The sequence below is a fragment of the Neofelis nebulosa genome, chromosome 4 (assembly GCF_028018385.1).
Source record: "Neofelis nebulosa isolate mNeoNeb1 chromosome 4, mNeoNeb1.pri, whole genome shotgun sequence".
NCBI lineage: Eukaryota > Metazoa > Chordata > Mammalia > Carnivora > Felidae > Neofelis > Neofelis nebulosa.
In genome coordinates, this window is record NC_080785.1 from 106,366,802 (window position 1) to 106,381,345 (window position 14,544).

A 14,544-nucleotide genomic window follows, 5' to 3' on the forward strand; every position below is an offset into this window, starting at 1 on the left:
GGCTCAGTCAATTAAGCATCCGACTCTTGATTTTGGCTCAGGTCATGATCTCACGGTGCGTGAGTTCGAGTCCCACAATGGACTCCACGCTGACAGTGCAGAGCCTGCTTGAGATTCTCCCTCTTTCTCTCTGCCCCTGATCTGCTCATGCTCTCCTTCTCCCTCAAAATATATAAACAAACCTAAAAATAAATAAATAAGTAAGCAAATTGGGAAATTTTATGGCTAAGAAACACAAGGTAAAGAAATCTATGCAATCGGAGTCCCTGAAGAAGAAAAACCAAATAGTGGAAGATAAGAAATTGGTAATGTTGGAAAACATCAAAAGTTTCCATACCAGAAAACTCAAATATACACATTGAAAAGTCTTATCTTGTGCCATGGAAAATTATTCTAGAATGGTCAACAGTGAAATGGATCCCACGAAATTGATTGAATTTTCAAGTTCCTACCAGCTTGCCAAAATTACCAGGTTCAGGAAAAGCAGGGAAATATCAAAGTGGCCTTAGACTGCTCCATAATCACATTCAAGGCCAAACATAACGGAGTTATTTCTACAAGATACTTGAGGAAATGGTGAGTCAAGGATTTCGTATCCAGCCAAGCTGCCTTTCAAATATAAATGCTGCAAAACGTTTTAAGTGTGTAAGAAATCAGGTTAAATTATCTCATAAGCTCATCCGGGGGAAATTACTAGAAGACAAATGTTAGCCCACCCAAGGATGACCAGTAAATTGCAGTGCGAGGGTAATGCTATGCAATGAATATGTATTCCAATAAAAGTAAGACTAAAACAAAACTGGAAATTCAGATGACAAGATAGACTGGAAATGTTATGTCCCCTAAAATGCAGAAATGATACAACAGACAAAAATTGGCAGTTTATGGGACGTGAGTCAGAGAGAAAGAATAAGTTGGTGAATGCCCAAATCAGGCTCTTTGTTCAACCATGACAGATGTAGAACATAAGCACAGACATCTTTCCTGGTACAATCCAAGACGTGGAGATAATATCAACTAAAATTGCATGATGGTGAGGAAAATGTTAGTGATGGAAGAAGAGAAATTACTTCATTTTTATTTTGCATGGTAAAAATAAAAATATTGATTTTTTTTCAATGTTTATTTACTTTTGAGGAGAGAGAGAGAGAGAGAAAGGGAGAGAGAGTGTGAGCAGGGGGAGGACAGAGAGAGGGAGAGACACAGAACCCGTAGCAGGCTCCAGGCTCTGAGTTGTCAGCATAGAACCCAATGTGGGGCTTGAACTCGTGAACCACAAGATCATGACCTGAGCCGAAGTCAGACACTTAACCGACGGAGCCACCCAGGCACCCCAGAGGCTGACATTATTTATAGAATGTTCTCAGTATAAGGTAACCACCAGAACAACAATAAATCATTACTAAATGTGAGCAAAATTTAAAAGTGAAATTATAAAAAGAATTAAATAAAATAAAAATATTTTAAACAAGGGGGTCCCTGGGTTGCTCCATCGGTTAAGTGTCTGCCTTCAGCTCAGGTCATGATCTCTCAGTTCATGAGTTGAAGTCCCGCATCGGGCTCTCTGCTGTCAGTGGCGGAGCCTGCTTTAGATCCTCTGTCTCCCCCTCACCCCCCTCCCTCCGTATTCCTCTGCTTGCTCTCTTTCAAAAAACTAACATCTAAAAAATAATTTAAAAAATATAAAAGCAAAATTATAAGTATAGAAAAATACTTAACTAGGAACACATATACATGAAACTTCACTTAATGCTATTGCACAGCTAACTTCACCCATATAAGAAGGTATATGAGACATACAAGAGACACATCTGAAACAAAAAGCTTCAGAAAAGTCTAAAATGAACAGAGGGGCAAAGGCACATCAAGCAAATGGGAATACAGAGGTGGAGGGGGAGAGAGAGAAAGAAAGGAAGGAAAAAAAGCAGAGGTCATCAATTTAATTTCATACAAGGTAGACTTACGTGCACAAAACATTAAATACACTCAGAACACAATTATTCACAGCTGTGCACAGCATTCAAAGGGTCAACAACCCATAAATCTTTCACAAAAGTAGATTCTATATTACTTGATAGAGAAAAATGCTATTATTTCAAAATGTAGAAATGATAAAGACATCTTTTTCTTTTTTATTTTTTTTTTAATGTTTTTTATTTCTGAGAGATAGAGACAAAGCACAAGCAGGGGAGGGGCAGAGAGAGAGGAAGACACAGAATCTGACGCAGGCTCCAGGTTCCGAGTTGTCATCACAGAGCCCAACTCGGGGCTCAAACTCATGAACCATGAGATCATGACCTGAGCCAAAGTCGCTTGACTGACTGAGCCACCCACGTGCCCCAAAGACAATATTTTGTGATGGCAATATAAAAATTAGGGTCCATCAACAGAAGTTGGCAATTAGTGCATGATACAGTTTTGAGTGTCAATCTGATTTTAAAAATGCTATCACCAGATTAACTTTAATTTTTTTTTAAACCTTATTCATTTTGAGAGAGGGAGACAGAGCGCAAGCAAGATGGGGAGGGGCAGAGAGAGAGAGGGAGAGAGAGAGAGAATCCCAAGCAGTCTCCACCCCAGCAGTGCAGAGCCCTAAGTGGGCTTAAAGCCATGAACCGTGAGATCATGACCTGAGCCAAAACCAAGAGTCAGATGCTTAACCACTGAGCCACCCAGGCGCCCCTATTTTCTTTTTCTTTTTCTTATCATAAGCACACTGAGTAACTCTGTGAACTCTTGAGGACTTCCACTCAAAAATTAAAAGAAACTTGACTGAAACAGCTCTTGGGAAAAGAAGCCTACAGACATCCATATTCCACGTACGTAAAAAACAATGAATTTTTAGCCACACGTCAGATTGAGGGGACACGGTTAAAATAGTGGTTGAAAGGAAAGTCATCATCTGAGGTAACTACATAAATTAAAGGAAAAAAAAGAACACTAAATATAATGAATTAGGTAGGGGTGCCCGGGTGGCTCTGTCAGTTAAGCGACAGACTTTGGTTCAGGTCATGATCTCATGGTTTGTGAGTTCAAGCCCCAAATCAGGTTCCACACTCTCTCCCTCCCTCTCTCTCTGCGTCTGATGGGATTCTCTCTCTCTATCAAAAATAAAATAACAATTAAGAAGTGGCTTTATTAAAATAAATAAATATAACAAATTAAACACTGGTCTCAAATATCAAAGGAACAACACAATGTATTGAAGGTACGGAAAGCAAGTAAGTAACAAACATAAAAGCACACGTCACAAATAAGTTAGAAAAGACAAAGAGCATCGATGAATGAAGTCCAAATATGTTTCCATGAAGAAGAAAAACCAGACCAAGAACATACCGAAAGCACACAATGAATTTTTTTAAAACTCCAGTGCCAGGCTGGCTCAGCAGGGAGAGCATGTGACTCTAGATCTCAGGGTTGTAAGTTCGAGCCCCACGTTGGGTATAGAGTTTACTTTAAAACATTAAAAAATTAGGGGCGCCTGGGTGGCTCAGTTGGTTAAGCATCCAACTTAGGCTCAGGTCATGATCTCACGGTCTGTGAGTTCGAGCCCCGCATCAGGCTCTGTGCTGACAGCTCAGAGCCTGCTTCGGATTCTGTGTCTCCCTCTCTCTCTCTGCCCCTCCCCCACTCACGTTTTATCTCTCTCAAAAAAAAACTTGGTTTTTTTTTTAATTAAAAATCAAAAACAAACCTCTGGGAAGAAAAGCATGTCAGAGGCACAAGCACAGCGGGCGGAGGAGGGGGAAGAAGTTTCGATGGGCTGCCTGGCTTCTCCTCTCCAGCACCTCATCGCAGGGGAGGCTGGATGGCAAGCTGATGGCTCCCGGCTTCCACCGACCTCCACACTGGGTGACAAGGTCTGACGGGGCCCTTTGATGCTCCCCCTCAGGACCTCCACAGAGGAGGGGACACTGCCTTCCTGTGGTCCTCCTGTCCCAGGAGCTGCAAGCCTCCCGCAGGCAGGGATGACACCTTTTCCCGGGTCCACGAACGCCAGTCGACCACAGTGCCTGACACGTGGCAGGTGCTGGACCCGTCGTTTTCCAAAGAAGAACGAGCACGGGCTCTTGGCAAGATTCACAATGTCGAGCATGTGAAGTACGTATCACCACAACGCATGGAGGACTGGTCCCCAAACAAAACAGAACAGAATACAACCCCGATGTATCAGAAGAAGGAAGGAAGTAGGATTTCTCTTGATAATCATTGGCTTATAAAGCTAACAATTAAAAAAAAAAAGGAACAAGAAACACATTAAAGCGAGAGAGGCCAGAATAGGATGTTCATCCGCTCCTGCTGTCCAGACAGCAAAAATCAAACAAGTATGTTCCAGATCCTTCTGCGTATTGATCCCTACTCTGGAACCCACACAAAAGCCCTATCAGTAAATGCTTGCAAATAGGAAATCAAAAGCTCGTATTTATGTAAGCCTCCTTAAGAGGACACTTTGATCTTCCTAAACATTGTCACCAGTTCTGAAGGGGGCAAATGCTTGACTTACATTCTAATGACCCCTTGCTAACAGTGTTTTCTCTGTGGCTTGTCTCTATTAGCACATCCAGTGAGCTCAAAGACGGAAAAGTGATGAGCACGTTAGACCAAAGTCACACGTAGCGAAAGAACCACAGAATGATCGGCTTCTGTTTTTCTCACTCGATATGCACGACTAGAGATGCACACTGGTGGTCAATTTCCAGACCCCACACCCCTCCCCCATGTCAGCCCAGCCTCTGCCCACTGCCCCCCTCCGGACCTTCCCCCAGCGCCCCCCACACCACATCCCAGGAGGATGTCGGGCCCAGAAGCCTGCAAGGCGGCTGCTGAGGGGAAGGACCAGCACCTGTCTTACCCTCCCGTCCCCTCTCTGCTCCCTCTGGGAGACTCAGGCCAGTCGGCTGAGGTACAGCCAAGGTCCCACGCCTGCTGGCCAGCTCTGTTTGCATTCCTTCCCTAGCACAGTGGCTGCGGGCCATGACTGGTGACCGGATGGGGAGGGTGGCAGGTGGGGCCCCTGAGGCTCACATTTACTCTGTGTCCTCCAACCTGCGCCAGACGTATGCACGCTGGGTGTCAGTGAGGGAAGGGGAATTTGAGGTCCATTCTTTGCTTTCTTTTTCTTTTTTTAATATTTATTTATTCGGGGGAGAGCGCAAGTGGGGGCTCTGTGCTGCCAGCCTACTAGCAGCGAGCCCAACGTGAGGCTCGAACTCACAGACCGCGAGATCATGACCTAAGCCCAAGTCAGACGTTCAAACAACCAAGCCGCCCAGGTGTCCCATTCCTCGCTGTTCCAAGTTTGGTAACTCTCAAGAAGGTCAGGGAGAAAGAAGGGTGCCCACACGCATGCCTCCTCTCTGCACACTGCACCACCCAGAACAGCAATCCCACCTTGGCTCTGAACACGGTACCTGGAGGAACATCTGAGCAGGGAGGTCTGCCCAGAGGGGCTTGGGCAGCCAGGGGGGTACCCAGCCCACTCACCGGCCTGGTCTTGTCCCCTTCCCAGGTCGGGTTCAGCACATCCAAGCCAGGGAGGTAGACAGGCGGCCAGTTAGCAACGCCATTCCCGGTGACAATCTTGAGCAACCGAAGTGTCAAATCACGGCTCAAGGTCTGAGACCAGCCAGACCTGGTCCCCAAATGCAGCTTTTTCAGGCCAGTGCCCTTGTGATTCCAAGAGTGAGATTCTAAGGGGATCGCAAATGCTTGAAAGCCATCATGGCATTAGAAAGGGACCCAGCATGCACAAGGAGCCAACTCTTGGAACTGTAACTCAGACTCTGGGGACAAAAACCCTCTTCATCAAGCCCTCCTATTAAAAGCGTTCCTAATTCAAAGGTCTGAGCACACAATCCCAGCTTGGGGGCTGGGGGCTCCCCCACCACTGAGCAATTCTCGGGCACCAGCCGGTGTCCTACAGTGCAACTCAGTTGTGACACGACCTGAAGGTGGCGTCACATCCCACAGGTCAAGGGCTCAGTTCCACAAGCCCGCGTGGTGCACCCACGCACTCCAACACACACACGTACACACACATGCTCCTCTGAAGCCCTTTGCAAATCCAGGTACTCTGATGACCTATGGTTAAAAAGAAAGCCACAGGAGCGCCTGGGCAGCTCAGTTGGTTGAGCGTTTCAGCTCAGGTTGATGATCTCACAGTTCATGAGATGGAGCCCTCCCCTTCCCCCTGCCCCCCTACAGCGTTGGGCTTTGCAATCACAGTGCGGATCCTGCTTGAAATTCACTCTCCCTCTTTCTCTGCCCCTCCCTGCTCCCTCCCTATCTCTCTATCTCTCTCACTTTCTCAAAATAAATTTAAAAAAAAAAAAAAAAACATTTATAAAAAAGAGACAAGTAAGCAAGCCACAGACCCTGGGTAGAGTCACTTGCCTCCAGGAACACAAACTAAGACTTAATTGTTATTTCAATTTCTTCAAGAGTGGGATTTTAACTCAATCGGGACTTTTCTGATCTGCACCAATGACATAATCGGTCACAAAGGCCCTTTCTTCCCAGAGGAAGTTGAGGTGATCCACCTAATGAGACGCCCAGCCCTTCCCCTAAGGGAGGTAACAATCCTTTCTTTCCTTTGGGGATGAGTGCTCACCCTGCCTCCCTTCCCAGAAACACCTTCCATTTTGGGCAGCATCCCAGAGCTGCCCTCCCCTTGCTACAAGGGATGCTGCCCGATCGGGAATCACTTCATAAAGCCAACTAGGTCTTCAAAATACAAGGATGAATTTTGTTTTTCAACGTGATAAACCAGAGGCTCCCACAACCCCTCCCTGGGTTTGGCGAACTGGCCGGAGCCGCTCACAGGACTCGGGGGACAGATCGCTCACTAGATCGCTGGTCTGTTGTAAAAGGATTAAGTCAGGAACAGAGGGAAGGGAGAGCTGCCCAGGGCGCGGATGGGGAGGGGGCGCCGAGCTCCCTGCCGCCCCGGGGCCCACTGTCCCCCCCATCTCCACGTGCTCACCAACCCAGAAGCTCTGGGGACCGTCTGTTGAGTTTTATGGGGGTGTCATTACAGGAGCCTGATTGATGAAATCATCAGCCATTGGTGATGGATCCAACCTGCATCCCCTCCTCCCGAGGTCAAGGGGTGGGGCTCCCGAGGCCAGGGGGTGGGGCTGACAGTTCCGCCCCTGGAACCACGTGGGCAGCCCCCCTGCAGCCCCTCCTCCTGAGGTCAGGAGGTGGGGCCGATAGCCCCGCCCCTGAGACCACGTGGGCGGTCTCCCTGGCAACCAGCCCCCATCCTCAGGTTCTTTCCAAACTCCCCTCATCAACACAAGGGACACCTTTCTGGTCCTCCACTTAGGAAACCCCTTAAGGAGCTGGGCGCAGGTGCCCTAAACAGGAGGAACACCCACACCTGTGCCCGTGGCCAGTTGGCAGCCAGCTGGGACCACCCGCTCAGGTCACTGTCACAGCCCATTGGCGCCTCCCCCGGGCTCTAAACACACAGCATCTACTGCCCTAAGCAGTTTCTTGGCTCAAGGGTCCTCCGTTCCTCACCTCCGCAGCCCTCCCAGCACCTAGAAAACTGCATGCCATACGGTGATGTGAACAAAATACAACGTCTGCTGGGAGAACGAATTGGGGAAGAAACTCGCCTTGTTTCTAAACGAGGACTTTGGCTGGGACGCCTCATTGCACAGAACTGCCCCTTTGATTATATGACAGTCAGCATCTCTGTCCGCAGGCACTAAGACTCAGGCCATCAGAACACCCTTAACCGGCACACACCCAGAGTTAACAACGGTCGACCCCGGGGTCCGATGAAAACAGAAGAAAATATAAGGCAGCCGTTCACAGACAGAGTGAAGTAACAGCTGAGTGACCAAGGTGTAGACACAGAATCCCACATAAAATGCTTAAAAGTGGTGATGCATAGCTCCCAGGGGAGTGAAGGGCATTCAGGGGGCATGAGACCCCGCGAAGAATAACTCTGACCCATCTCAGCTTCCATTTTTCAGCGATATTTATCTTATAAGTTTCCCTCCAAGGATGAATGAGATGTGTGTGAACGTGTGACACACCTTTAAGAGAAGCATTATTACGGGCACTGGTGACGTGGGAAAATACAGGGAACATTGGATAAACCGTCACCTGGGGTTTGAACAAAACACCTGTCTCCCAGGCAGGGCAAGGAGCCCATCTGAGCTTTGATGGGCACGAGAAAGGATACAAAACTGTACTTCTTGTGTTCCCCACTCTGGATGGTGTCACCAACCAATTCCACACAATCCGTCCCTCGGGGACACAGAAGGGAACCCGGGTCTCTGGGCCCCACGGGTCATCAGGAAGGTGGACTTCTACCGCAAACGAGAGCCATTCACCAAATATAAGACAGAGGGGCTTAATTCGTTCAGGTGAAGTAAATCCCCAGGAAAAGAAGCAAGAAAAATGTGTACAGTGAGGGGCCTCAGGCCAGTCAGCGGGGGATCGGGCTGATTTCTTCCAGAGGCAGCAAGCATCCCTGTCGGCCCGTCACTCTGGACTTCTCCAGGGAAACCTTCTTTTTGTGTATAAAACAATCCCGGAGTACTGATGTGGTTTTCGTGTTTCTGAAAACCTTTCAATGAAGTTGCCTCACTCTCTTGGGCAATGAATGAACACTGGACTTTGTACTCATGAAGTCTGCCAGGGCTCCACTGGGGAATTGTCCTGTGATGACCCCCCCGGGGAAGCTTGGGGCTGAGAGGAGCCTTAAGTAGTCAGGGGTCCTGATCCGCCCAAGTCTGCAAATCCCAGGAGAACATTTCCCAGTGCACGCCCCTCAGAATAGCACTTCCTTGGGCTGCTGGCCAATAGTGGATGAGAGAGTGGGAGGGAGGAGGGGGACAGAGAGAGGGAGGAGGAAGATGGGGGAAGGAGGGAGGGAGGGAAGGAAAGACGAGGAGGAGGGAGGGAGGAGGGTGGGGGAGGGGCATGGAGAGGAGGGAGGGGGTAGGAAAGGAGGGAGAGCTGTGTTCTCAGAAGGCGGAACCGCCTACGTAAATCAACTTGAGCAGACTTCATTACCATGGACACACTGCCCTTGTGTGCAGGGGCCCCTCCTATTAAGACCTCCTCCCCCAGCTGTCTTCTGCTACCCAAATTCCCTGGTAGCCACCACCGGCTTCTCCCCACCCCCACACACAGCAGGCTCCTAGCTGGTCTGCACTCAAGTCTCCAGCTGTCCCTTCCCACCTCCAGCCTCCTCTGGGCCCCCCCACACTGGCCACCATCCTGAGGAGGGCCCCAGTGACCCTCTGTCCCACCTGGGAGCCGCACTGGCCACTCTGCAGGCCCCAGACCACTCCCAGCCCTCACCCCAGCCCAGGGGTGCTTTCTCCAGCCCTGTCCCAGAGCCCTGTCCCAGAGCCCTGTCCCTGCCGAGGGCCTGCCTTGTTCCTCTGTAGGCACTCCCACCGCAATGGTGCCATCCAGTCTCATCCATCAGACGCTGACGACCCCCTGGACTGCCTCCTGCTCAACGTGTCACCAGGGTCCCAAAGGCACCCAGACGGGTCCCTACCCAGCTGCTATCTCCATCCCCCAACCTTCTCCACCCAAAGGCCCAGCACCTCACAGTCCACGCCCTTGGACAAAAATCATCTGTGTGGATGTCTCTCAGTCACACCCTCCCTGTCTGCCGCCTCCCTTCTGAAAGCAACCAGAATCTGACCACTTTCCACCTCGGTCCCTGCTCTCGCCCTCGTACACTGTGCCCTCTGCTCGGGGCCTCTTCACACACCAGGCCACGCCTGCCCCAGGGCCCTTGCCCTGGCTGGCCACTCCTCTGGCCTAGAACACATTTTCCTGTGCTTCTATAACTCTTCCAGTTGGTCCTCTGCTAAGAAAGAGACGACAGGGGGGCACCCAGGTGGCTCAGTGGGTTGAGTGACCAACTTCGGTTCAAGTCATGATCTCGAGGTGTGCGAGTTCAAGCCCCACGTCGGGCTCGCTGCTGTCAGTGCTGAGCCCACTTCTGATCCTCTGTCTCCCTCTCTCTCTTCCCCTCCCCCACTTGTGCACTCTCTCAAAAATAAAAATAATAATAACTAAAAAAGAAAGAGACAACAGACCCAGAACAGTCACTTGTGCCAAGCCCCACATTGGCAAACCAAGACTCAAAGCTTAGCCTAAGTGTAGTTCCAACTCACCAGGAAGTGTGTAAACTGTAACCAGTCAACTGAAATTACCTGCGGGGCAAGACTGAGACTGTCCCCACAGACACCTTCCGCTCCCCTGGGAGGGAGGCCTTGCCTGAAACTATCCATTCATTGCCAATCATTTCCTTGAACACCCTCCTTTTGCCTTTAAAAGCCTTTCCTTTCCTCCAGCTCTGGGAGCTTTGTATTTGCCAAAAGGGAAGGTGCCTGATTCAGGAACCCTCCAACAAAGCCCATTTGATCTTTAATTAATTTACTCAGTGGAATTTTTCACGTTCAACAGACTGAATGTCACCTTCTTGGCAGGGCTGACCCTAACCACATTAATGATTCCTCTGGGCGCTCTGGCCACCCTGGCTCTTACTACCTTCCAGTATTCAATTCAAGCTTCTCCTTTATCGTTTGTGTAGACCCGCCGCGTCCCTGAACTCAGTCACGAGAGCAGGGATTTCTACCTGTCCCTTCACTGACGCACCCAGGTCTGGGGACTGACAAATGGTACACATATATAGTTGAATAAATGAGCACATTAACGACAATATAACTTATTCAGCACATAGCAGGGAGCCACTAAAAAATTTGCACAAGTGTGCTCTGTGGTCTACACCGGGCTGCCCAATGATCGCTCAGGTGGCCGAGCGCCAGGATCTTAGATCTCAACTGTGCCTCAGCCTACTATAGGTTCACCCAGCCCTGCAGATACAGACGCTTTCTAGGACTAGAAATAAAAGAAGGGTATGCGGTGATGAGAGCCTCAAAGACTTTAATCTCTCAGTCAAGGAGAATACTTCTTCACCTCCTTCAAAGACTTCCGAGAAACGGTGCTGTGCTGTCCCAGGGAGGGAATAGTAACACTGAATCCATGACCCAGGATCTCGGCAGGACACTCGGCTCACTCAGCCCAAGGTGGGAATGTTTCGACCCAAGTGTCCATCGATAGACGAATGGATAGACAAGATGTGGTACGGATACAACGGAATATTACTGGGCCGTAGAAAAGGATGCACTCTCGCCATTTGCGACAATACAGAAGGACCTAGGGAGTATAACGCTAAGTGGAAAATGTCAGACAGAGAATGACAAATACCATGTGATCTCGCTTCCCTGTGAATCTGCAAAACCAAAGTAAACAAACAAACAATGGCAGAAACACAGAAACAGAAGCATAAATACAGAGACCGAGCTGGCGGTTGCCAGAGGTGGGGGATGGGTGGCGCAGATGACGAGATAAAGACGCACAAGCTTCCAGTTATAAACCAAGTAGTCAGGGAGACGAAAAGCACGGCGTAGGGAATGGAGTCGGTAATAGTGCAGTCACATACGGTGACAAACGGTTAAGTACCCTTAGCGTGGTGGGCGCTGAGCTGTGTCCAGCACTGCTGAGTCCCTGTGTTCTATGCCCGGAACCGACGTACCACCGTATGTCAGCTACGCTTCCAGACAGAAAAAGGAAAGGGACTCTTGCGGGGCTCTCGGCTCACTCCAGCCCGAGGCCCGAATGTGTCTCATCCACAAGAACTTACCATCGAAGGGTGAAAGGGCACACCTTCGCGACCCTACCCGGCCTCCGTCCCACCCCGTCACCAAGCCCGTTAGCCAAGCACCAGGGACCTGGCAGGCCACCTCCGCCTCGACAATAAGCTGTTTGCAGAAATGTGTATCGTTCTTCCCAACACACCCTCCTGGGGCCCACCCTGCGTCCGGGGGGACGAATCGAACCCCAACTTTGTCCTGCGAACAGGACTGGAGGGAGTCTGCACATTGTACCCGCACGCAGGGCCCCTCTTCCAGGGCAACGGTCAACAGCATGCTTAAGAGCTAGAAAGAGGCTTTCAGAACGCGACCTTCCCGAGATTCGGCTAAAAAGAGAGCATCGTAAAAAGTCGATTTCTGGAAACAGGTCATTAAACCCCACAAGGCCCTGGAATTTGGTCTGTGGTGAGGTTTGGTGCCTGACGCTTTGCCAGGAACAGTCGTTCCCTCGGTTTCTGCTCTTGGTGCCAATGCCTCCCAGAAAAATAATTCAGGAGAAGAGCGATGGCAGAAAATGTTCAAAGCTGACACGATCATCACCCCGAAAGGAAAGAGAAGCTTTCACTTTACAAAGAAGGAGGTTAAGGGGTGCCTGGGTGGCTCCGTCGGTTAAGCGTCCAACTTCTGCTCAGGTTGTGATCTCACAGTTCATGGATTCGAGCCCCATGTCGGGCTCTGTGCTGACAGCTCAGAGCCTGGAGCCTGCTTCGGATTCTGTGTCTCCCTCTCTCTCTGCCCCTCCCCCACTCACACTCTGTCCCTCAAAAAAATGAATAAACGTTAAAAAAAACACACACAAGGAAGTTAAGAGGCTTACCAACGGTCTGCACAGTGAGGCAGAGCCTGGGGTAAAATGACACCCTAGCCTCTGTTCCTGACCCCTGTTGTCTCCACCAAGCTCTTAGAAGGACAATCCTGCAGGGTACAGCCTTTGCTCCTAGCACAGTGGGAATACTGCCTTTCGCCTCATGAAACGTACTGATGTCCTGCTATGCAGAAGGCATGTGGCCAGACAGGAAGGAGGGGTGAGACATCGAGACACCTGTCTGGCCAGCGCAGCCCCAGTCGCCTGGCTTCTGCGTGGCAGCCCCTGCTCTGTGGAAGGACCAGCATCTGCCCCCTGCTCTCATAGCGAAGGCAGTCCGGGTGGTCCCTCTGATGACCTCACCCTTGGCTCTTTCTTCCCGTGCTCCCCACACCTGCAGCCTGGGGCCTCCAGCCTGGCACAGGACAAGATGCTTGAGGAACAACATCCTTCAAGGCTGAGCTCGCGGCCCTCAGCAAGGTGGATGTCAGGCATCCAGGGGACCGGAGCTGGGCACGCTGTCCACTCTGCTTTGCCAACCCCGCCTGGCCCTGCCCCCCACTCTCCTTCCAGGGCTATGGTCCAGCTGCTCCAGCCCATAACTGACCATCCCTCCTCTCCCCCGCAAGGACGTCACGAGCCCAGTCACCAGTTTACTCCTGCGTGTTCCCAGACTGCCTCACACGTCCCTAAGCCACTGTCCCGGGCCTCCGAGAATCCCCTTCCTCCCAGAAAGTAGGGGGTGCACATTGACTTTTTAAGGATTTGCACTGAAGAGCTAGTGACCTTCTTCTGTTTCGCGAACTCAGATGGCTGGCCTTGGAGTCAGACGCACATAACCCCTGTGAATACTGTTCCAGTTCCTTCCGAGGGGTCTTTAACGCTATGGGTAAGTCTGGTGTCAGAGCTCAAGTCCTACACGATCACAGTACCTCAACAATTATCCTTGCATCTGGACAGCTCAAGAAATTAAACAGGGGGATGGACTTTCTCTAAATGCTCTTTGGCGTGACTACACAGAACTTCTCTGCACTTGGCACGCCAAACGCAAGGCGCTTCTCACTGTAAAGCGGGCACGTGGCAGGGGGGCACGTGGCAGCTACTCACAGGTCCCTGGTGTGACAAGGGTACGGCATGGCCTGTGTCTGCGTGGCTGGCTCCTCAGCCTCCTGCCCGGTCTGCACTGAGATGATGGCCCTTTCAATCATGTCTTGCAAAGGGACAAAGATGTAGTTGTACTTGAACACATCGGCCGGTAGGTTCTGAGGATGGAACTTCCAGAAAGGGTTTTTCACCAAATCTGTCCTCATGCTGTGTAAGACGCTGGTCCGGATGGTGTATGTGACGTGGGGCGGCGGGCGCAGAGACGGCCTCCCTGAGTCTCCGCTGCCCAGCGAACTGTTGAATATGACACCTGTCGGCAGGAAAGGGAAGACAGGGTCAGCGCGGCTCACCCGGGGTCAGCGCGGGTCGAGCACAACTGGACGGGCCGTGAGATGGGGTCCAACCCTCTCTGTGCAAGGGGACAGGCCCCACGGGGACGCAAAGCTGATTCTCCGTGTTCCACAGGCAGGGACTGGGAAAGTTAGACCCGAGGCCGCCTAATTTCCTGGCGAACACTCTCTCCTATTTTTCATAAACCCCCACTGTGGTGTCTTTTTTTTTTTAATATATATATATTTTTTAATGTTTATTTATTTTTGAGAGAAAGAGTGTGAGCAGGGAGGGGCAGAGAGAGAAGGAGACACAGAATCTGAAGCAGGCTCCAGGCTCCGAGCTGTCAGCACGGAGCCCGACGCGGGGTCCAACTCGCCAACTGTGAGATCATGACCCGAGCAGAAGTTGGAAGCTTAAGTGACTGAGCCACCCAAGTGCCCCCCACTGTGGCGTCTTTAATTATTTGCACCAAAATCATTTGTACACAAAAATCTGTAAGAAAATGATCCCTTTTGCATTTTTATAGAACTTGAAAAACGACACCAGGCTGTTCAAATGATCGGGCTTTGCTTCTCTGGAATCACAAATGCTTCCCTATGAATG

The 14,544-nt window shown here is 50.4% G+C and overlaps 1 protein-coding gene across 1 annotated transcript in view; it reads right to left on the reverse strand.

The window, feature by feature from the left end:
• Window positions 1–14,544, reverse strand: part of ABCA13 (ATP binding cassette subfamily A member 13) — a 390,771-nt gene that overhangs the window by 223,278 nt on the left and 152,949 nt on the right. Inside the window, exon 31 of the mRNA XM_058725626.1 lies at window positions 13,612–13,918. Coding sequence (XP_058581609.1) covers window positions 13,612–13,918 — 307 coding nt within the window. The remainder of the gene's footprint in view (window positions 1–13,611; window positions 13,919–14,544) is intronic.